The 25,372-nt window shown below is 38.3% G+C and overlaps 1 protein-coding gene across 10 annotated transcripts in view; it reads right to left on the bottom strand.

The window, feature by feature from the left end:
• Positions 1-25,372, bottom strand: part of ATRX (ATRX chromatin remodeler) — a 284,010-nt gene that overhangs the window by 212,374 nt on the left and 46,264 nt on the right. For 9 of the 10 annotated variants that reach the window (XM_054470837.2, XM_054470836.2, XM_054470841.2 and 6 more), the window contains exon 2: positions 8,455-8,567. The exons of the other annotated variant lie outside the window; for it this stretch is intronic. In XM_054470837.2, coding sequence (XP_054326812.1) covers positions 8,455-8,567 — 113 coding nt within the window. The remainder of the gene's footprint in view (positions 1-8,454; positions 8,568-25,372) is intronic. 10 annotated transcript variants of the gene reach the window in all.

The following is a 25,372-nucleotide window of genomic DNA, read 5'->3' on the forward strand; positions in this document are numbered from 1 at the left end:
CCAGGCGCGGTGGCTCACACCTGTAATCCCAGCACTTTGGGAGGCCGAGGTGGGTGGATCACCTGAGGTCAGAAGTTCGAGACCAGCCTGGCCAACATGGTGAAACCCCGTCTCTACTAAAAATACAAAAATTAGCCGGGTGTGGTGGCGCATGCCTGTAATCCCAGCTACTCCGGAGGCTGAGGCAGGAGAATCACTTGAACCTGGGAGGTGGAGGTTGCAGTGAGTCAAGATCATGCCACTGCCCTCCAGCCTGGGTGACAAAACGAGACTCCATTTCAATTTAAAAAAAAAAAATACAAATACAACTGTGATACAGGTTGCGTATTCCTCATCCAAAATGCATGGGACCAGAAGTGTTTCAAATTTTGGATTTTTTCAGATTCTAGCATATTTGCACTATTCTGGTTTATTCACATTAGGGATTCAGCATCCCTAATATGAAAATCCCAAATGTTCCAATGAGCATTTCCTTTGAGTGTCATGTCAGCACTCAAAAGTTTCCGATCTTGGAACATTTCAGATTTCTGATCCTGGGGTTAAGGATACTCAATCTGTACATCCATACCATGGAATATTACCCTGCAATTAAAAGGGAAGGATTGTTGATACATACAACAACCTCAGTGAATCTCCACAGAATTATGCCAAGTGAAAACACTCCAACCCCAAAAGATTATTTCCTATATAACTCCATTAACATATTTGAAATGACAAAATTTTCAAAATGGAAGACAGATTAGTGGTTGCCAGGTGTTAAGCATAGGCAGAGAGGTAGGGGGAGGGAAGTGGGTGTGATTATAAAATGCCAAGATGAGGAATCCTGTGTTGATGAACTATTCTGTATCTCAACTGTGGTGGTAGATGCATGAATCAACCCAAGTTAAAAAAAAAATTGTATAGAACTTTAACACACACACACACACACAAGTAAAACTAACGAAATCGTGATTAATAGATTTTATCAATGTCAATATCCTGGTTGTGATATTGTATTCTACTTTTATATGTTACCATTGAGGGAAACTGCCAAAGTGCATAAGAGCTCTCTCTATATTAGTTATTACAACTGCATGTGAATTTATAATTACAAATAGAAATTTAAGCTTAAAAAAATTCTCAGCAAACTAGGAATAGAGGGGAACTTCCTCAACTCGATAAAGAGCATTTACAAGAAACCTATAAAGCAAACATACTTCACTGTGAAAGACTGAATGTTTTCCCACTAAAATTGGTAACACTAAGAGGATGTCTGCTATCATCATCATTCTTCAATGTAATACTGCAAAATACAGAAAATCCTAGCTAATATAATGAAGCAAGAAAAGAAATTAAAAGGCATACAGATGGAAAGGAAAAAATAAAACTATCCCTATTTGCAGGTGACATAACTAAGTAGAAAATCCCAAAGAATCTGCAAGAGGGGGAAAAATACTATTTAGAACTAATAAGTACGTTAAGCAAATTCACAGGATACAAGGCCAACATAAAAAGTCAACTGGGCTGGGTGTGGTGGCTCACGCCTGTAATCCCAGCACTTTGGGAAGCCGAGGCAGGCAGATAACCTGAGGTCATGAGTTCAAGACCAGCCTGGCCAACATGGTGAAACCCTGTCACTACCAAAAATACAAAAATTAGCTAGGCGTGGTGGCAGGCGCCTGTAATCCCAGCTATTCAGAAAGTTGAGGCACAAGAATCACTTGAACTCGGGAGGTGGAAGTTGCTGTGAACTGAGATCATGCCACTGCACTCCAGCCTGGACAACAAAAGCGAAACTCTGTCTCAAGAAAAAAAACAAAAAAAAACAAAAAGTCAACTGAATTTCTATATGCCTACAATGAATAAATGGAATCTGAAACTTTATTTTTATTTTATTTATAATTTTTTTTCTGAGACAGAGTTTTGCTCTTGTTGCCCAGGCTGGAGTGCAATGGCGCGATCTTGGCTCACCACAACCTCCACCTCCCAGGTTCAAGCGATTCTCCTGCCTCAGCCTCCCGAGTAGCTGGGGTTACAGGCATGTGCCACCATGCCCGGCTAATTTTGTATTTTCAGTAGAGATTGGGTTTCTCCATGTTGGTCAGGCTGGTCTCGAGCTCCCGACCTCAGGTGATCTGCCCACCTCGGCCCCACAAAGTGCTGGGATTACAGACATGAGCCACTGTGCCCGGCCCGGAATCTGAAACTTTAAAACAAAAGAATTTAAAACAGCACTCAAAAACCTGAACTACTTAGGTAAAATTCTCACAAAGTATGTGCAAGATTACTATACAGATAACTACAAACACTAGGCCAAGTGAGAGTTTCTGTTGACTCCTTTTCTTCCTGAATAAGGTTTAAACATTCCTATCCTTTACATGTGTTTGGCTGATAACGATCTCATTTTATAGTTGTTTCCTGGAGAAAGGATTCAAATTTTTCTGTATACTTTTTAATGTTTTCTGTTTTCTACTGGCTCTATTGGTCTATTAGTCAACCATCAAATTCACTGACATTTCTACTGCTACCTTGCATGTCTTGTTAAGTACAATGATTTGTTATTCTGAACTTGGTAATTTATTCAGAAATTAAATTTGGCAGTTCTAGAATTTCAAAATGGTTTTTAACAGTTTCTATTTCTGCACTGAAATTTTCTACCTGTCCATTCATCATAAACATATTTGCCTTTTTGTACTCAAGTATGACTATAATAGCTGTTTTAATATTCTTGTTGCTAATTTCAACAGATAAGTCAGTCTCTATTGATCCCTTTTCCCTTTGAACATGGGTCACATTTCCTTTCTTCATCTATCTAGTATTTCGGACTGGACACTGGACACTGAAAAATACAGCAAAGACACTGCATTCTTTCCATTCCTACAAAGAGTTGACACTTTCGTTAAAACAGATAGTTGGCCGGGCACGATGGCTCAAGCCTGTAATCCCAGCACTTTGGGAGGCCGAGGCGAGTGGATTGCCTGAGGTCAGGAATTCAAGACCAGCCTGGCCAACATGATAAAACCTCATCTCTATTAAAAATACAAAAATTAGACAAGTGTGGTGGTGGGTGCCTGTAATCCCAGCTACTAGGGAGGCTGAGGCAGGAGAATCGCTTGAACCCGGGAGGCAGAGGTTGCAGGGAGCTGAGATGGCGTCACTGCACACCAGCCTAGGCAACAGAATAAGACTCTGTCTCAAAAAAACACCAACCAACCAACCAACCAAACAAACAGATAGTTAACTTACTTGAAATGAAACTCCAAACCCTTTCCACCCTGTAGTACCAAACAACTCAAAGCTTTTGTTCTGCTCTTTTAGTCCTAACCAGGCTGGTTGGAATCTGGGGTGCACTTAGGCAATTGGACCAGAGCTATCAGTAGAGTTCTCGTGCAATCTGGTTTTCCCATTCTGTGGCTCTTTTCTAGATGGGATCTCTCTACTCATGTTACAGCTGCTGTGGTCTCCCTAAATTTTTTCCTTGATTTCACATCCAATAAGACTGTAGATTTTTATCCAAGTCTTAACTGCCACAGATGGAGCTAAGAGGATCCTTGGCTGAAACAAAAAGGATTAACAATGGAGAATTCAGCCATTGCCACTTCTTCTTCCATGTGTTGACTCCCCTCCAGTTTATCTACTTTGTTGACATCTAGCCTTCAGTATGCTGCCCAGAATTTATAATTGGTATTTGTGAGTGACATCTGTTTGTCCAACTGGAGATACCACTACTGAAGGAGTTCCTCAACTAGTGAACACAGGACTCCGACAATATAACATCATTCTAAAGGCAAAAAGAGCTTTAAACAAACACTGAACTATAGTTACGTTTCTTTAATGCGATGGTATGATTAACAACTCTGAAACGGTGGGTACAATGAGGACTAGACAAATGAATACAAATAAACTGGGAAAAGGCCGGGCTTGGTGGCTCACGCCTGTAATCAGAGCACTTTGGGAGGCTGAGGCAGGTGGATCACCTAAGGTCAGGAGTTCCAGACCAGCCTGCCATCCAGAGATGGCAAAACCCCGTCTCTACTAAAAATACAAAAATTAGCTGGGCACGGTGGTGCGCACCTGTAGTTCCAGCTACTTAGGAGGCTGAGGCAGGAGAATCGCTTGAACCCAGGAGGCGGAGGTTGCAGGGAGCTGAGATGGCGCCACTGCACTCCAGCCTGGGTGACAGAGCGAGACTCCATCTCAAAAAAAATAAAAATAAAAATAAATAAATAAATTGGGGATAGGCCGGGCACAGTGGCTCACACTTGTAATCCCAGCACTTTGGGAGGTCGAGGCGGGCAGATCATGAAGTCAAGAGATCAAGACCATCCTGGCCAACATGGTGAAACCCCGTCTCTACTAAAAATACAAAAATTAGCTGGGTATGATGGCGCATGCCTGTGGTCTCAGCTACTTGGTAGGCTGAGGCAGGAGAATCGCTTGAACCTGGGAGGCAGAGGTTGCAGTGATCTGAGATCACGCCACTGCACTCCAGCCTGGCGACAGAGTGAGATTCCGTCTCAAAAAGAATAAATAAATAAAAATAAATAAATTGGGGATAATAGGAACCAGGTTTCTTTCTGTTGGAGAAAGAAGTTAAAAACATGAAAAAGGGAAGTCTAGAAAGAAGACTGGAATTGAATTAAAATTAAAAGTATCAGTATCAACTCATGAAAATATAAAACATATTATCGGCTTTCTCTGTGAAAGAGCTTGGAAACAAAGACATCTTGGTGGCAATGAGCACATCACACACCCTGATCTTGATTTCTAAACACTATATCCCACTAAAAGGAATCAGAACTCTTGCGAAAAATAACTGATTCTAGGACTAGGGAACAGAGAATGGAAAGCAAGCCTTGAATACTTTGAGGGGACAGAAAGAAAGAAAGTGTTCAAGAAATGATGAGGATTTTTAAAAAGGTCAGCAGGAGCCATCCAGATGGGGCTCCTACTAGCCAAAACTGATACAATTTCAGGATCAAAATAAATAATGACAGAGAATATTCATGTAAAAAATTGTAAGTATATACTGATACAAATAATTGAATAGGTTAGAACATGAACCCCTCCCTTACAATAAAATATCAACTAATAAACACAGAAGGAAAGACAGATTAGAACATCACCATTTTGAACCCATCATAGGAATAAATTATTCAGCTAAGAATCACAAATGTATGCTGTGATAAACAGACCTTCTAGCAATGGCCCACAAGATTCTAACAAGATTCTACACCGCTAATCCCCAGAAACTATCAATGTGATGACATATCACTCCCATAACTGTGTTATGTAATATGGCACAGTTGATCTTAAACTCAAGAGATAATCAGGAGGAGATGAGAGGGAGAGGGACCTAATCTAATCACATGAATCCTTAAAAACAGAAAAATTTATCCAGCTGGTAGCAGGTGGCAGCAGAATTAGCAAGCAAAAAGCTAGGTCAGAGAGCTTCAAAGCTTGAGAGAGACTTGATGTGCTGTTGCCGGATTTGAAGATGGAGGGCATCATGTGAGAAGAAATGAAGACACCTGAAAAGAGCTAGGAGGGGGTCTTGGCCAATAGTGAGTGAGAAAGAAGGACCTCCAACCTATTATCATAAGGAACTGAATTCTGCCAACAACCTGAATGAGCTTAGGAATGGATTTTTCTACAATCTCCAGAAAGGAACCTAGCCCTACCAACATCTTGACTTTGACCTTGTGATAGCCTGAGAAGGGTCCAGCAAGGCCCACCGGACTCCGAACCTACAGAACTGTAAAATAACAAATTTGGGTTGTTTTAAGCTGCAAACTTTGTGGTCATTTGCAAAAGAAAACATATTAAATTTTGATAATAAAAACAATACCTTAGTAATCTCAAAGTGCCCCCCATTAAATTAGTTATTAGTTACAATGGAATAAATCATAACTTTATACTGGGTTTATCTAGCAAACACAACCATAACCAAACAACCTAAGTTAACATCACCAGTAAAGGGGCAAATCACATCATGTGAAACGTAATAGGATGCACGGAGAACAGAACACCACTTTATGTAGTATTCCTGCCAAAAATGTACAACCTGAATCTAACCATAACTAAACAGATAATCCTGAGGGCCATTTCACAAAGTAACACACCTGTACATTTCAAAAAAAGTCACAGTCCCAAAAGGCAGACAAACTGCTTCAGATTTTTAAAAGACCAAAGAAACATGACTACTAAATCTTGAACTGGATCATGAATTTAAGGGGGAAAAACTTATCTGTGAACATTACTGGGGTAATTGATGAAATAAGAATAGGGACTGTGGCTTAAATAACTTTATGTTATTTAGTTTACCTACCTATTTAGCTTTCCCATTCTTATTCATTACTTCCTATATTTTGGTGTTGCCATTTCAAATTATTTTTTCTCATTTCAGAAAACTTGTAATTTCCTCTAGTGTAGTTATTCACTCTAGTGTAGGTCTGTTGACATCAAGTTCTCACTTTTTGTTTGCCCAGATATGGCTTTATTCCACCCTCCATTTATGAAGGATGTTTTCACTGAATAAACAGTTCTATGCTGGCAATTACAATCACATGCTGCATAAAGACATTTCACTCAATGACCGACCACATATACATTGGTGGTCCCATAAGATTGTAATACTGTATTTTTACTGTACCTTTTCTATGTTTCCATGTGTTTAGATACACAAATATTTACCATCGTGTTCCAATTACCTACCATATTCAGTACAAGAACACGCTGCACAGGTTTGTAGCCTATGAGCAACAGGCTATAACATATAGCCTAGGTGTGTAGTAGCCTATGTAAGTACACTCCATAATGTTTGCACAATGACAAAATCACCCAACAATGCTTTCTCAAAAAAACCTATCCCATAGTTAAGTGATGCATGACTGCATTTTTCTTTGACATTTTAAAGAAATAATTTCATTGTCATCTGCCTTCTATCATTTCTGTTGTTAAGTGAGCTGCCAGTGTTACTGTTATTCCTTTGAAAATAATATATTTTTTTCCTCTGGCTACTTAAGATATTTTTCTCTTGGTTTATGTTCTTTAGGAGTTTGGTTATGACATGCCTAGCTGTAGTTTTCTTTATATTTATCCTGCTCAGGGTTCACAAAACTTCTTGAACCTCTAGTTTGATGTTTTTCATCACTTTTTAAAAAATGCTCAGCCCGTATCTCTTCAAATTGGACTTTTAACCAATTCTCTTTATTCTTTCTAGTACTCTAATTACACATATGGTTGAACTTTTCACTATAACTCTCTTATACTTTTTTTGTACATATTGTGTGTGTCTGTGTGCATGTGTATTGTAGTTACCCTTGAAAACCTGAAAATGCTAACTGTCACATGATACAAAATGTTTTTTAAAAAAGGGAACCAGGTACAATGGCTCATGCTTATAATTTCAGCTACTCAGGAGGCTGAGGCAGGAGAATCATTTGAGGCCAGGAAGTTCAAGACCAGTCTGGACAACATAGCAAGACCATGTCTCTAAAAAATTTTTTTTGAAAATTAACCAGGCATGATGGCACACACCTGTAATCCGAGCTACCGGGGAGGGTGAGGTGAGAAGATTGCTTAAGCCCAAGAAGTTTGAGGCTGCAGTGAGCTATGATTACACCACTACACTCCAGTCTGGGTGACAAAGCAAGACCTCGTCTCTAAAAAAAAAAAAAAAAAATCTTTTTAAAGAGAGACAGAGACAGGGAGGTAGAGAGGAGGTGTTAAGTGGTTTTATTTTAAAAAATAAATACACCAAATCTACTCAGGGATATTATCAAACAACATAAAAATTTAACTCTTATGCTGGGTGTGATGGCTCATGCCTGTTATCCTAGCAATTCGGGAGGCCAACGAGGGCAGATCACTTGAGTTCCAGACCAGCTTGGCCAACATGGTGAAACCCAGTCTCTACTAAAAATACCAAAATTAGCCAAACATGGTGGCAGACACCTGTGATCCCAGCTACTCAGGAGACTGAGGCAGCAGAATAGCTTGAGCCCAGGAGGCGGAAGTTGCAGTGAGCTAAGATCATGCCATTGAACTCCAGCCTGGGTGACAGAGCGAGACTCCATCACAAAAATAAAAATAAAAATTTAACTCCTAATACATGAATAATTGCTAGGACAAAACATTCCTATACTACTCCTGCCTCTTCTAATACTATTTTTTCACAGTCAACATTCACTAGCCATTCTATAACACATTTCCATTACATATAAAACCATAAATGCTTCCTTTTCTAAGCTTTCTATAGTCATACTTACCAAAATTAAAATCTCCTGTATCAGATATAGCTAAGATACATAATAGGGGCTTCTATAAAGCTTGCTAATCTGTCATTTTCCACAAACTGAAATCTCTTTTAAAAGCTGCTCTCTGAATAAAATAAATGGTTACCTCCATAAGTGTAAAAAAAAAAAAAAAATAGAAAAAAGACTAGAAGGTATAGCACATCCTTTTTCAATTTACCTGTGTTTTGATTCATTGCAAGTCGTGGAGGAGAACTTGTTTCTTCAGATTCTTCTGATGAGTGTGCAAGGAAGTCATGAAGCTTCTGCACCAATGTATTCAACTTGCTTTCACTATTAAAACAAAATTTAAAGAATTCCCTTAATTAGCCTTTCATGTTTTAAATTAATTGTAAAGCTCTAGCAAACTGAAAATATAGCCATACTGTAAGTCGTGTAAGAGTATGCACATTCAAAGTAAAAACTAAGGGAAATGTTACAGCTCTGAGTGTAGAAAGAAAAAATATTAAAGAAAACAAATTTTAGGCCGGGTGTGGTGGCTCATAATAGAGCATGGTGGCTCATGCCTGTGGTCTCAGCTACTCAGGAGGCTGAGGTGGGAGGATGGTTTGAGCCTTGTGAGGCAGAGGTTGCAGTAAGCTGAGATCATGCCACTGCACTCTAGCCAAGGCAACAGTCAGACCTGCCTCAAAAAAAAAAAAAAGAATTTTATTTCACTAAGGATATAAAAATATCAGTAACACAACCTACCTGTACACTTACCTAGGATTAAAATATCATTTAATGAAACTGCTGATATTACTCACTAAACATTTCGAAAATACTAAGGTCTTTCAATGTACTCTATATGATGTGTTTAAACAGAAGTTAAACTTCGTGTTACTTAAAAATGTATCAGAAAATACTACCCTTAAGTTAATTCTTAAGAAACAATAAACCTACCTACCACAAAAGAATTTTAAAAGAAATCAAAAGAAAATTTGGGGGATTAAACAGCAAAAAGGTATTCATATTTAAATTATATCCATTCCTATTTCACAACAAATAGCTGACCCTTGTACTTATCTTGTCATATTATCATTAGGCACCTAAGTTATTATTTCCTCTCACTTATATATAGCTTATATTTGGGAAATCCTTAGAAATCAAAACATAGATGTAGATCATCACTTCAAGAAAGATTTATACTAGCCAACACCCAGAAAAAGAGAGGCCAAGATTTTCCTTTCCATCATTTAAAAAAATAATTCAGTAATTTATCAAATATATTTACTGAACACTTACTCTCTGAAAGGCCTAAGCAGTGTTTTGGTTTATTATTCCATCCTCTGCTTGACACAGAAGAACTGTCTAACTGACTGGCATAAAGATGAACAAAACATAGAACAGGACTTGCAAGAGCTCCATCGCCCAGGGAAATATTTCATTAACTAAGTTTTATAGCATCAACTCTTTTTTTTTTTTTTAAAGACCGAGCCTTGCTCTGTCACCCAGGCTGCAGTGCAGTGGCGCAATCCTGGCTCACTGCAAGCTCTGCCTCCTGGGTTCACGCCATTCTCCTGCCTCAGCTTCCCAAGTAGCTGGGACTATAGGCGCCCGCCACCACGCCCGGCTAATTTTTTTGTATTTTTAGTAGAGACGGGGTTTCACCGTGTTAGCCAGGATGGTCTCGATCTCCTGACCTCGTGATCCACCCGCCTCGGCCTCCCGAAGTGCTGGGATTACAGGCGTGAGCCACCGTGCCCAGCCTATAGCATCAACTCTTAAGTTATATAATAGATGTATCTGTAATTCAACAGGGTTTTCAGGAGTTAAAACTTTAAATAAGGAAAGTATAAGTTTACCCAATTTTTTTTCCTTAGAGTTAGCCTTTTGCTCTGTCACACAGGCTTGAGCACAGTGGCGTGACCTTGACTCACTGAGGTCTCAAACTCTTGGGCTAAAGCAATCCTCCTGCCTCAGCATCTTGAGTACCTGTGGCACACACCTATGTTCTTAGTTGAGGAAGTGCGGCTCACAACTATACTCTTAGCTAAATTTTTTCTTTAATTTTTTGTAGAGATGGGGTCCAGTTATGTTGCCCAGGATGGTCTGAAACTCCTGGCCTCAAGATATCCTCCCACTTCTGCCTCCCAAAGCACTGGGATGACAAGTGTGAGCCACCATGCCCAGCCCCATTTTTAATAAAAGTCAAAACTTTTGCATGTCAAAGGGCACCATCAAGAAAGTGAAAACACAACCAACACAATGAGAGAAAACGATTTTCAAATCCTATATCTCATGAGGGTTTGGTAACCAGAATACATAAAGACTTCTTACAATTAAACAACAAAAAGACAACCCAATTTTTTAAATGGGGAAAAGACTTATATATACATTTCTCAAAAGAATATATACCCATGGCCAATAAACACATGAAAAAATGCTCAAGACCATTAGTCATATCAAGGAAATGCAAATCAAAACCACAACAAGAAACCAATTTATACTAAGTAGGATGGATATAATAATTTTAAAAACAAATTAAAGACATACATAGGCTCAAAATAAAGGGATGGAGAAATATTTACCAAGCAAATGGAAAGCAAAAAAAAACAGGGGTTGCAATCCTAGTCTCTGATAAAACAGACTTTAAACCAACAAAGATCAAAACAGACAAAGAAGGGTGTTACATAATGGTAAAGGGATCAATGCAATGAGAAGAGCTAACTATCCTAAATATATATGTACCCAATACGGGAGCACCCAGAATCATAAAGCAAGTTCTTAGAGACCTACAAAGAGACTTAGACTCTCAGACAATAATAGTGGGAGACTTTAATACCCCACTGTCAATATTAGACAGACCAACGAGACGGAAAATTAACAAGGATATACAACACCTGAACTCACCTCTGGACCAAGCAGACCTAACAGACATCTACAGAACTCTTGACTCCAAAGCAACAGAATATACATTCTTCTCAGCACCTCATCGTGCTTATTCTAAAACTGACCATATAATTAGAAGTAAAACACTCCTAAGCAAATGCAAAAGAACGGAAATCATAACAGTCTCTCAGACTATAATGCAATCAAATTAGAACTCAGGATTAAGAAACTCATTCAAAACTGCACAACTACATGGAAACTGAACAACCTGCCCCTGAATGACTACTAGGTAAACAATGAAATTAAGGCAGAAATAAAGAAGTTCTTTGAAACCAATGAAAACAAAGAGACAACATACCAGAATTTCTGGGACAAATTTAGAGCAGTGCGTACAGGGCAATTTATAGCACTAAATGCCCACAAGAGAAAGCAGGAAATATCTAAAATCAACACCCTAACATCATAATTAAAACAACTAGAGAAGGAAGAGCAAGCAACTTCAAAAGCTAGGAGAAGACAAGAAATAACTAAGATCAGAGCAGAGCTGAAAGAGACACAGACAGGAAAAACCCTTCAAACTATCAATGAATTCAGAAGCTGGTTTTTTGAGAAGATCAACAAAACAGACCACTATCCAGACTAATAAAGAACCAAAGAAAGAAGAATCAAATAGATGCAATAAAAAATGATAAAGGGAACATCACCACTGATCCCACAAAAATACAAACTACCATCAGAGAATACTATAAGCACCTCTATGCAAATAAACTAGAAAATCTAGAGGAAATGGATAAATTCCTAGACACATACACCCTCCGAAGACTAAACAAGGAAGAAGTCTAATCCCTGAATAAACCAATAAAAAGTTCTGAAGTTGAGGCAGTAATTAATAGCCTACCAATCAAAATAAGTCCAGGACCAGACAAATTCAAAGCTGAATTCTACCAGAGGTACAAAGAGGAGCTGGTACAATTCCTTCTGAAACTACTCCAAAAAATAGAAAACGAGGGAATCCTCCCTAACTCATTTTATGAGGCCAGCATCATCCTGATACCAAAACCTGGCAGAGACACAACAAATAAAGAAAATTTCAGGCCAATATCCCTGACGAACATCGATGCAAAAATCCTCAATAAAATACCGGCAAGCCGAATCCAGCAGCACATCAAAAAGCTTATCCACCACGATCAAGTCGGCTTCACCCCTGCGATACACGGCTGGTTCAACATACGCAAATCAATAAACATAATCCATCACATAAACAGAACCAATGACAAAAATCACATGATTATCTCAATAGATGCAGAAAAGGACTTCAATAAAATTCAACACCCCTTCATACTAAAAACTCTCAATAAACTGGGCATCGATGAAACGTATCTCAAAATAATAAGAGCTATTTACAACAAACCCACAGCCAACATCATACTGAATGGGCAAAAACTGGAAGCATTCCCTTTGAAACCCGGTACAAGACAAGGATGCCCACTCTCACCACTCCTATTCAACACAGTACTGTAAGTTCTGGCCAGGGCAGTTAGGCAACAGAAAGAAATAAAGTGTATTCAATCAGGAAAAGAGGAAGTCAAATTCTCTGTCTGCAGATGACATGACTGCATATTTAGAAAACCCCACCATCTCAGCCCAAAATCTCCTTTAGCTGACAAGCAACTTCAGCAAAGTCTCAGGATACAAAATCAATGTGCAAAAATCACAAGCATTCTTATACACCAATAACAGACAGCCAAATCATGAGTGAACTCCTATTAACAATTGCTACAAAGACAATAAAATACCTAGGCATATGACTTATAAGGGATGTGAAGGACCTCTTCAAGGAGAACTACAAACCACTGCTCAAGGAAATAAGAGAGGACACAAATAAATGGAAAAACATTCCATGCTCATGGATAGGAAGAATCAATATCGTGAAAATGGCCATACCGCCCAAAGTAATGTATACATTCAATGCTATCCCCATCAAGCTAGACTGACTTTCTTCACAGAATTGGAAAAAAAACTACTTTAAATTTCATATGGAACCAAAAAAGAGCCCGCAGGGCCACGACAATCCTAAGCAAACAGAACAAAGCTGGAGACATCATGCTACCTGACCTCAAACTATACTACAAGGCTACAGTCACCAAAACAGCATGGTACTGGTACCAAAACAGAGATACAGACCAATGGAACAGAACTGAGGCCTCAGAAATAACACCACATATCTACAACCATCTGATCTTTGACAAATCTGACAAAAACAAGCAATGGAGAAAGGACTCCCTATTTAATAAATGGTGTCTGGAAAACTGGCTAGCCATATGCAGAAAACTGAAGCTGGACTCCTTCCTTACACATTATACAAAAATTAACTCAAGATAAATTAAAGACTTAAACGTAAGACCTAAAACCATAAAAACTCTAGAAGAAAACCTAGGCAATACCATTCAGGATATAGGCATGGGCAAAGACTTCATGACTAAAACACCAAAAGCAATGACAACAGAAGCCAAAATTGACAAATGGGATCTAACTAAAGAGCTTCTGCACAGCAAGAAAAAATATATATATATAGAGAGAGATATATATATATTTACATAAATATATATTTACATATTTATATAAATATATATATACATATATAAACATATATTTACATATATAAATATATATACATATATACATATATAAATATATATACATATATACATATATAAATATATATTTACATATATAAATATATATACATATATACATATATAAATATATATTTACATATATAAATATATATTTACATATGTATAAATATATATTTATATTTACATATATAAATATATATTTATATTTACATATATTTATTTATATATATATTTATATATATATTTATATATATATATATATCATCAGAGTGAACAGGCAACCTACAGAATGGGAGAAAATTTTTGCAATCTATCCATCTGACGAAGGGCTAATATCCAGAATCTACGAAGAACTTAAACAAATTTACAAGAAAAAAAGCAAACAACCCTAACAAAAAGTGGGCAAAGGATATGAACAGACACTTCTCAAAAGAAGACATTGATGCAGCCAACAAACATATGAAAAAAAACTCATCATCACTGGTCATTACAGAAATGCAAATCAAAACCACAATGAGATACCACCTCACACCAGTGAGAATGGCAAACATTAAAAAGTCAGGAAACAACACATGCTGGAGAGGATGTGGAGAAATAGGAACAATTTTACACTGTTGATGGGAGAGTAAATTAGTTCAACCATTGTGGAAGACAGTGTGGCGATTCCTCAAGGATCTAGAACCAGAAATACCATTTGACCCAGCCATCCCATTACTGGGTATATACCCAAAGGATTATAAATCATTCTACTATAAAGACACATGCACACATATGTTTACTGCAGCACTATTCACAATAGCAAAGACTTGGAACTAACCCAAATGCCCATCAGTGATAGACTGGATAAAGAAAATGTGGCACATATACCCCATGGAATACTACGCAGCCATAAAAAAAGATGAGTTCATGTCCTTTGCAGGGAAATGGATGGAGCTGGAAACCGTCATTCTTAGCAAACTAACACAAGAACAGAAAACCAAACACCGCATGTTCTCACTCATAAGTGGGAGTTGAACAATGAGAACACATGGACACAGGGAGGGGAACATCACACACTGGGGCCTGTTAGGGGTTAGGGGAGGGATAGCATTAGGAGAAATACGTAATGTACATGACGGGTTTATGGGTGCAGCAAACCACCATGGCCCGTGTATAGATATTTACTCAAACAGTTAAACATACAGTTACTCAATGACCCAACAATTCTACTTCTAGATATACACATAAGAAAAATGAAAACATTTACTGAACACTTAGTAAGTGTCCCTCTGCACAATTTTCCTGTATTTAGTTAAGAATAGCTCAGTATATTAGGGAAGGAAAAAGAAATGAGATATAACAGACACCATAACTAGAGATCTTGTGTGGGTATTTGTTTTCTTTTGGTGGAGAGGGCTGTTTTACAAAATTTTGAAACAAACTTTACCTCTAGAATAAAGGTACCAAGTGGGTATGATTTCCATATTTGGCCAATAACCATTCTTTCAGATAAGAGTCAGATGTACAAAAAAATTTATCATCAGGTCACTGTGTCCTAAATAGTGCTCAGATAGAAAATGAGACCTGAGGAAATGATGCTACAAGTCAACTCATAGCACCCAAAATTCCTGAGAACCAAAAGTCAAAAACAGGAATAAATAATGTCATACTATATCTTATCTCATCAATGGATCACCATAGAAAAGTTGTCTAGAAATGAAACGATAGCAAACCTGCAGAATTATGACTGCCACACTCATTCCCAAATCACAGCAATCAAATTGCAAAGTCAGCTATTTAATGAGTTCATACTGTGGGTGACCAAGGTTAAAAATATGGATAATATCAGTGCAGTCCATCAACAGCACTACCACAGTACAAAAATAAAATCAAGAGAGTATGATCAGCAGGCCGGGCGCGGTAGCTCACACCTGTAACTCCAGCACTTTGGGAGCTAGACAGGCAGATCACTTGAGGTCAGGAGTTCCAGCCCAGCCTGGCCAACATGGTGAAACCCCGTCTCCACTAGAAATACAAAATTAGCCGGGCCTGGTGGTGCATGCCTGTAATCCCAGCTACTTGGGAGGCTGAGGCAGGAGAATCACTTGAGCCGGGAGGCGGAGATTGCAGTGAGCCAAGATCACGCCACTGCACTCCAGCCTAGACAACAGAGCAAAACTCCATCTCAAATAAATAAATAAATAAACAGAATGGACAGAAGTCCAACAGTGGAAAAAAAAAGAAAAAAAAAAACAGATAACTAAACAATGTTGCCTATTCATTTGAAAAAGAAAAAAAAAAACTTCACTTTTTTTTTTTTCCTTTGGAGAGAGGGAGTCTCACTATGTTGACCAAGCTGGTCTTCAAAAACAATCCTACTGCCTCAGCCTCCCAAACTGCTGGGATTACAGGAGTGAGCTACCGTGCCCAGCCCAAAAATATCTTCACATCCTCAGGATGGGTATGATTTTTGGAAATAGCCAATTGTCACTTAGAGTCAAATAGCCAATTTGACTTAGAGTCAAACTAACTTTTTGCCCAAATCTGAAGTAACCCTGAAGATTTATTTACTTGCATGACTTCTAAACTGGTTACAAAATGAGAGTTCCCAACATATCATCAGGAATGACACCACTGATATGTATATGGGCTCCCGGAGTGACTACTTAGAAGGAAAGCATACATTTGTGTCTATAAGTCCTGACATTGGTTTTAAAAATCTACATCATTTCTAGAGCCATATCCTAGAGATGATCCCTGGAAATGTGTATGTCCTATGTTTGGAAATAATGTTTCAAACACACCAAACCAAGTATCTGAAAGGCAGCACTCATTAATCCTTTTTATATATTGAAAAATATTTTCTTAAGGTGAAAGAGCACACATTTACTTATGTTAAACTTTTTATTAAATCCAGACATGGTTGTTACTCTCTTCCTCCCTCTACAAAAACTTGAAGCTGACTCAACCAGCACTATGTTATACCTCACCATAGAGTCTAGATAAAAGTCCTTAAACACATCTTTTCAGAGTGGTTAAACCCCATTGCCAAGACAATCCTAAGCCAAAAGAACAAAGCTGGAGGCATCACACTACCTGACTTCAAACTATACTACAAGGCTACAGTCACCAAAACAGCATGGCACTGGTACCAAAACAGAGATATAGACCAATGGAACAGAACAGAGCCCTCAGAAATAATACCACACATCTACAACCATCTGATCTTTGACAAACCTGACAAAAACAAAAAATGGGGAAAGGATTCCCTATTTAATAAATGCTGCTGGGAAAACTGGCTAGCCATATGTAGAAAGCTGAAACCAGATCCCTTCCTTACATCTTAAACAAAAATTAATTCAAGACGGATTAAAGACTTAAGCATCAGACCTAAAACCATAAAAACCCTAGAAGAAAACCTAGGCAATACCATTTAGGACATAGGCATCGGCAAGGACTTCATGTCTAAAACACCAAAAGCAATGGCAACAAAAGCCAAAATTGACAAATGGGATCTAATTAAACTAAAGAGCTTCTGCACAGCAAAAGAAACTACCATCAGAGTGAACAGGCAACCTACAGAATGGGAGAAAATTTTTGCAATCTACTCATCTGACAAAGGGCTAATATCCAGAATCTACAATGAACTCCAACAAATTTACAAGAAAAAATCAAACAACTCCATCAAAAAGTGGGCAAAGGATATGAACAGACACTTCTCAAAACAAGACATTTATGCAGCCAAAAGACACATGTAAAAATGCTCATCATCACTGGCCATCAAACAAATGCAAATCAAAACCACAATGAGATACCATCTCATGCCAGTTAGAATGGCGATCGCTAACAAGTCAGGAAACAACAGGTGCTGGAGAGGATGTGGAGAAACAGGAACACTTTTACACTGTTGGTGGGACTGTAAACTAGTTCAACCATTGTGGAAGACAGTGTGGTGTTTTCTCAAGGATCTAGAACTAGAAATACCATTTGACCCAGCCATCCCATTACTGGGTATATACCCAAAGGATTATAAATCATGCTGCTATAAAGACACATGCACACGTATGTTTATTGCGGCACTATTCACAATAGCAAAGACCTGGACCCAACCCAAATGTCCATCAACAATAGACGGGATTAAGAAAATGTGGCACATATATACCATGGAATACTATGAAGCCATAAAAAAGGATGAGTTCATGTCCTATATAGGGACATGGATGAAGCTGGAAACCATCATTCTCAGCAAACTATCGCAAGGACAAAAAACCAAACACTGCATTGTTCTCACTCATAGGTGGGAACTGAACAATGAAAACACTTGGACACAGGAAGGGGAACATCACACACCGGGGCCTGTCATGGGGTGGGGGGAGGGGGGAGGGATAGCATTAGGCGATATACCTAATGTAAATGACAAGTTAATGGGTGCAGCACACCAACGTGGCACCTGTATACATATGTAACAAACCTGCACATTGTGCACATGTACCCTAGAACTTAAAGTATAATAAAAAAAAATCTCCATTAGAAAAAACTGGGTTCAGCCTTCAGGCTCACATTCACATAACTACAAAAGGAGCTTGATGCAGATGGCAGTCTATGAGATCTCATCTGCCTATCTGCAATTGGGTCAAAAAAAATAAATCTAAATCCTGATGTTAGCTAACTAAATAATAAATGATTAGGTTTCATACCAGTTTTAAATCCTAATGTCACTTAAAAAAAAAAAACTATAGGCCATGATCATTACCATGAATGTTTTACTGCTTTTTTACCGATGAGGAATTGGGAAATTTAAAAAAAAAATTAGTGTTTTTTTAATCCATCTGACAAAGGGCTAATATCCAGAATCTACAAAGAACTTAAATTTACAAGAAAAAAACAAATAACCCTATCAAAAAGTGGGCATAGGATATGAATAGACACTTCTCAAAAGAAGACATTTACATGGCCAACAAACATGAAGAACAGCTCATCATCACTGGTCATTAGAGAAATGCAAATCAAAACCACAGTGCGATACCATCTCATGCCAATTAGAATGGTGATCATTAAGAAGTCAGGAAACAACAGATGCTGGAGAGGATGTGGTGAAATAGGAACGCTCTAACACTGTTGGTGGGAGGATAAATTCGTTCAACCATTGTGGAAGACACTCTGACGATTCCACAAGGATCTAGAATTAGAAATACCATTTGACCCAGCAATCGCATTACTGGGTATATACCCAGAGGATTATAAATTATTCTACTATAAAGACACACGCACACATATGTTTACTGCAGCACTATTCACAATAGCAAAGACTTGGAACCAACCCAAATGCCTATCAATGATACACTGGATAAAGAAAACGTGGCACCTATACACCACGGAATACTACACAGCCATAAAAAAGGATCAGTTCATATCCTTTGCAGGGACATGGATGAAGCTGGAACCATCATTCTCAGCAAACTAACACAGGAACAGAAAACCAAACACTGCAGGTTCTCACTCATAAGTGGGAGTTGAACAATGAGAACATACGGGCACAAGGAGGGGAACATCACACACTGGGGCCTGTCGGGGGGTTGGGGGCAAGGGGAGGGATAGCATTAGGAGAAATACCTAATGGAGATGATAGGTTGATGGGTGCAGCAAACCACCATGGCACATGTATACTTATATAACAAACCTGCACGTTCTGCTCACATATCCCAGAACTTAAAGTATAATAAAAAATAAAAAATACAAAACTGAGAGTAGTTTTAAAACAACAGTTTTCTTATAAACCAGAAAAGAAGTCTGAAGAAACAACAGATTATGGCAGAAAAACTCAGACTGTCTACAAATTTACAAATGATGCATTGGTTCAACACCAGGAACAGAATGGGAAGGAAAGCACAATGAGAAAAGTGAAAGATGGAAAATTAATGGTAGAATATGTTATGTACAATGCCACCTGTCCTCGAATCCATAAAAAAGTGTAATAAAAATTCCACTATTAAACCAGGTGTGGTGGCTCATGCCTGTATTCCTAGCAATTTGAGAGGCGGAGACAGGAGGATCACTTGAGGCCAGGAGTTCGAGACCAGCCTGGTCAACATAGCGAGCCCCCATCTTTATTTAAAAAAAAAAAAAAAGTCATCACTTTGCACAAGGATTAGCTGAAAACAAGCTCAGCTTGATGAGCAAATTTCTGTAATACTTTTTTCATTATTAAATTCAATTATCTCTATCACAGACATTTTACATGAAAATAATTCCAAGTGTTGGCTTAATTAGGATCATCCTTTTGGTTAGTAATTAAATATGTTTGGTTAGCAAAATAAATAATGAAAAACACATTACTTTGCTCTCATTCCCCTATAGAAACGTTTGAAATAGTACACAAAATGCATGAAGAAATGAATATAAAACTGCAACTTCTTAAAGCCTATGAAGTGTTACATGTGATAGCATTTTTCAACTTATCAAATATTTAGGGGTAAAATGACTATTCATTGTAGGCTAAGTTTTCATGAAATAGACACTCTCATAGATAGCCTGCGGTGATACATACATTTACAAAACAAATTGGCAAAAACCATCAAGAGACTTTCATCTAGTAATCCTATCTCCCTATAGAAAGAAAGTATTTCTTTTCTTTTTTTTTTGAGTCGGTGTCTTGCTCTGTCGCCCAGGCTGGAGTGCAGTGGTTCGATCTCGGCTCACTGCAACCTCTCCACCTCCCGGGTTCAAGCAATTCTCCTGCCTCAACCTCCTGAGTACCTGGGACTACAGGCGTGCGCCACCATGCCCGGCTGATTTTTGTATTTTTAATATAGACGGGGTTTCACCATATTGGCCAGGCTGGTCTTGAACTCCTGACTTCATGATCCACCTGCCTCAGCCTCCCAAAGTGCTGGGATTATAAGCATGAGCCACCGCACCCGGCCCAAAGAAAATATTTCTACATAATAACTTTACTCAAGAAAGGTATCTGTGAGCTGCTCACAAAAGCAAAAAAAAAAAACTGTAATCAATTAAAGTGTACAATAAAGACTAGGTAAACAAGGATGCATACAAGTCATACAATATCATACCAACCATTAAATTTTAAAAGTTCAAATAATATGGAAAATAGCTCATACTACAATGCTAACCAAAAATAGCAGGCTATAAACTGTCTATGAAGTATGATGACAATTATGTTTAAAATTGCATTAAAATATTGCTAATAAATATACCCCCAAAATATCTATAGTAAGTAATATCTAGCTAATATTACAGAAGATATTTTTCTTCTACTTTTTTGGTACATAATAAACTCATTGCTTTCATGCAGGAAAAGTTTTATTTTCTTTAATTCATAGACTTTTCTTTAAAATTTGAGAAATAAAGACATGTATGACACAAACTAATTTAAAATTAAAAACATCATTTTTCTAAGATTCTTCAGGGTAATTCAATTCCATTCAAGAAATTACTCACATGTGCATGTGTTTCCAGTTTCAAAATCATCATGTTTAAAGTACATTATACAGCCGGGCATGATGGCTCATGCCTGTAATCCCAGCACTTTGGGAGGCCACAGAGGATGGATCACTTGAGGTCAGGAATTGGAGACCAGCCTGGGCAACATGGTGAAATCCCATCTCTACTAAAAATACAAAAAACTTAGCTGGGCGTGCCAGTGCATGCCTGTAGTCCCAGCTACTCGGGAGGCTGAGGCATGAAAATTGCTTGTACCCAGGAGGCAGAGGCTGCAGTGAGCCAAGATCACGTCACCGCACTCCAGCCTGGGCAACAGAGCAAGACCATCTCAGAAAAATAAATAAATAAAGTACAGTATAAGGCATACAGTTATTTGTTAATACCTATAATTTCAGTTTTAAAATAAACAGTAATTAACGATTTTGACTTTTCACTAATCCAAGAGATTCCATTCATACCTGCTTTACTTACAAGTTTACTACTCAACTGAAGTGTTGAAAACCTCCTAACATGTGTCCTTATCAAACAGAATTATGAGAAATCTTTTCCAAAGCCAATGGAAACCAAAAAAGTGCAGAAGTGGCTATACTAATATAAGACAAAATAGATTTCAAGACAAAAACGATAAGAAAAGCCAAAGAGGGTCACTATATAATGATAAAGCAGTCAATTCAGCAAGAAGATGTCACCATTTTAAATATAAATGCACCCAACACTGGAGCACTCACATATATAAAGCAAGTATTATTAGAGCAAAAGGGAGAGACAGGCCCCAATATGATAATACTTGGAGACTTCAATATCCCACTTTCAGCATTGGACAGACCTTCCAGAGAAAACCAACAACGAAGCATCAGACTTAATGTGCATTACAGGCCAAATGGATCTAATAGATATTTACAGAAAATTTCATCCAAGGGCTGCAGAATACACATTCTTCTCCTCAGCCCATGGTTTATTCTCAAGGATAGAACATATGTTAAGTACAAAACAAGTCTTAAGACATTAAAAATGTTGAAATAATATCAAGCATCTCCTCTGATAATGGAATAAAACTAGAAATCAATAATGAGAAATTTTGAAAAGTATACAAACACATGTAAATTAAACAATATGTTCCTGAATGATCATTAAGTCAGTGCAAAAATTAAGAAGAAAATTGGAAAATTCATTGAAACAAATGATACTGAAACACAACATACCAAAACCTATGGGATACAGCAAAAGCACTACTAAAAGGGAAGTTTATAGCTGTAAGTGCCTACATGAAAAAAGAAGAAATACTTCAAATAAACAACCTAACAACACATCTTAAAGAATAAGAAAAGCAAGAGTAAACCAACTCCAAAATTAGAAGAAATAATAAAGATCAGAGTGAAGCAAATGAAACTGAAATAAAGAAAATACAAAATATCAATAAAACAAAATGTTGGTTTTTGTAAAAGTTAAAAGAAAATTTAAAAACCTTTGGCCAGAGTAAAAAAAAAATGAAAAAAAAAAAGAAGATCAAAATATATAAACCAGAGATGAGAATGGAGACGTTACAATGATAACCGATATTACAGAAATAAAAAGGTTCATTCATGGCTACTATGAAAAACTATATGCTAATGAACTGGAAAACCTAGAAGAAATGGACAAATTCCTAGACACAATCTACCAAGATTGAACCATGAACAAATCTGCAACCTGAACACAGCTATAACAAATAACGAGATTAATGCCATAATAAAAATTCTCCCAGTAAATAAAAGCCTGGGACCTGATGGCTTCACTGCTGAATTCTACCATTTAAAGAAGATCTAATAGTGATAGAGGCAGGAGGCAGAGAAATTCTAGGAAGACAGGGGCAGTCCCTGGTGAAACCCCAAGTTCAAGCCAAAAAGCCTGAAACCCACGGCCCAAAGTGAAAACTTCTATTCCTGTTTGTCCGCTCTCTCCCGATTGGTTCTGTTTGGATAATGTCTCTTTACCAATAGAATGTTGCCTTTTCTAAAACTTCTACAGCCTGCCCCGCCCCCATCCTGTGCTTATAAAGACCCCAGATTCAGTTGGTAGAGAGGAGAGAAACAGCTTAATTTCGGAGAGAAGACGGCCAAACTTTGGGAAAGGAGACGGCTTGACTTAGGTAAGAAACAGCCGGACTTCAGGGAGATCAGCCCTTCCCATCCCCTCTCCAGCTCCCCTCTCCACTGAGCTGTTCCCACTGCTCAATAAAATTCTTCACCTTCACCATCCTTCAAGTGTCCACTCAACCTCATTCTTCTTGGATGCCAGACAAGAGCTCAGGACCCACTGAGTGCAGGTACCCAAAAAAGACTGTCACACCAGCCCTTTGCCCTTGCCAGTGGAGGGCAGCCACCCCACATGACAAGGCAAGAGGCCAACTGAGCTGTTAACACACAGCCATCGGCAGACAGCAGAACTAAAGGAGCACTGTTAACACCTGCTCAGGGGCCTCGGGGTCACAGACACTGCCCCACTCCCCATCAACCTGGGTGCTGTGCACGGGCCTGCTCCTGTTTGTGCTCACAACAGGTGGATCCCACACTCACTTGCTTGTGCCTGGTCTGGCCGTGGTCCCTGCACAGAGCTTGCTGCTGTGTCAGCGCCCCAACCAGCTGGCCAGGTCCCGCACTCACTCACTCACATGCACCCTCCAACAAGGGGTTGAGCACGGCAGGCTGAGTAAACATTCACCCCTGTCACAAGTCCAACAAAGGCGCCGAGAAAATTCCTGCATCAATACTATTCCTACTCAAACTATTCCAAAAAATAAAAGGAAGCAATACTTCAAATACATTCTGTGAGGCCAGTATTACCCTGTTACCAAAACCAGACAAAAACACATCAAAAAAAGAAAATGACAGGCCAGTATCTCTAATAAATATTGGTGCAAACATCCTCAACAAAATACTAGCAAACCAGATACATTAAAAAGATCATTCATCGTAACTAAGTGGAGTTTTTCCCTTGGGTGCAAGAGGGGATCAATATATGCAAATCAATGTGATACATCATATCAACAGAATGAAGAACAAAAACCATATTATATCAACTGATGCTTAAAAACTATTTGATAATATTCAACATTTCTTCATGATAAAAACCCTCAAAAAATGGGTTTAGGAGGAACATACCCCAACATAACAGCCATATACAACACACCCACAACTAGTATCAAACTGAGGGGAAAAACTGAACACCTTTCCTCTAAGATCCAGATCACGACAAGGATGCCCACTTCCAGCAGTTACTCAACATAGTACTACTGGAAGTCCTAGCTACAGCAACCAGACAAGAGAAAGAAATAAGGCAAAGGAAGAAGTCAAATTACCCTTATGTGCAGATGATATGATCTTATATTTAGAAAACCTACAGACTCTACAAAAAAACTATTAGAACAGATAAACAAATTCAGTAAACTGTCCATATAAAAATTCAATATACAAAAATCAGCATTTCTAAATATCGACAGTGACCAATCTGAAAAGCAAACTGAATGAAATTGAAGAGGACACCAAAAAACGGAAAGATATTTCATGTTCATGGATTAGAAGAATCAATATTGTTAAAATGTCCATACTATCCAAAGCAATCTATAGATTCAATGCAATCCCTATCAAAATACCAATGACACTCATCACAGAAATAGAAAAAACAATCCTAAAACTTACATGGAACCACAAAAGTTCCAGAATTCCCAAAGCTATACTAAGCAGAAAGAACAAAACTGGAAGAATCACATTATCAGACTTGAAATTATACCACAGAGTTATAGTAACCAAAACAGCATGATTCTGGCATAAAAGCAGACACATAAACCAATGGACAGAATACAGAACTCAGAAACAAATCCACACATCTACGGTGAACTCATTTTCTATTTCTACAAAGGTGCCGAGAACATATGCTGGGGAAAAGAAAGGCTCAATACATGATGCTGGGGGCCAGGCACAGTGGCTCACATCTGTAATCCCAGAACTTTGGGAGGCCAAAGCAGACGGATCACTTGAGGTCAGGAGTTTGAGACCAGCCTGGCCAACATGGTGAAACCCCATCAATACTAAAAAAAAAAAAAATTAGCCAGCCATGGTGGCAGGCACCTGTAATCCCAGCTACTCGGAAGGCTGAGGCAGAAGAATCACTTGAACCCAGGAGGCAGAGGTTGCAGTGAGGGGAGATAGC

The sequence above is a fragment of the Pongo pygmaeus genome, chromosome X, assembly GCF_028885625.2.
Source record: "Pongo pygmaeus isolate AG05252 chromosome X, NHGRI_mPonPyg2-v2.0_pri, whole genome shotgun sequence".
Taxonomy (NCBI): Eukaryota; Metazoa; Chordata; class Mammalia; order Primates; family Hominidae; genus Pongo; species Pongo pygmaeus.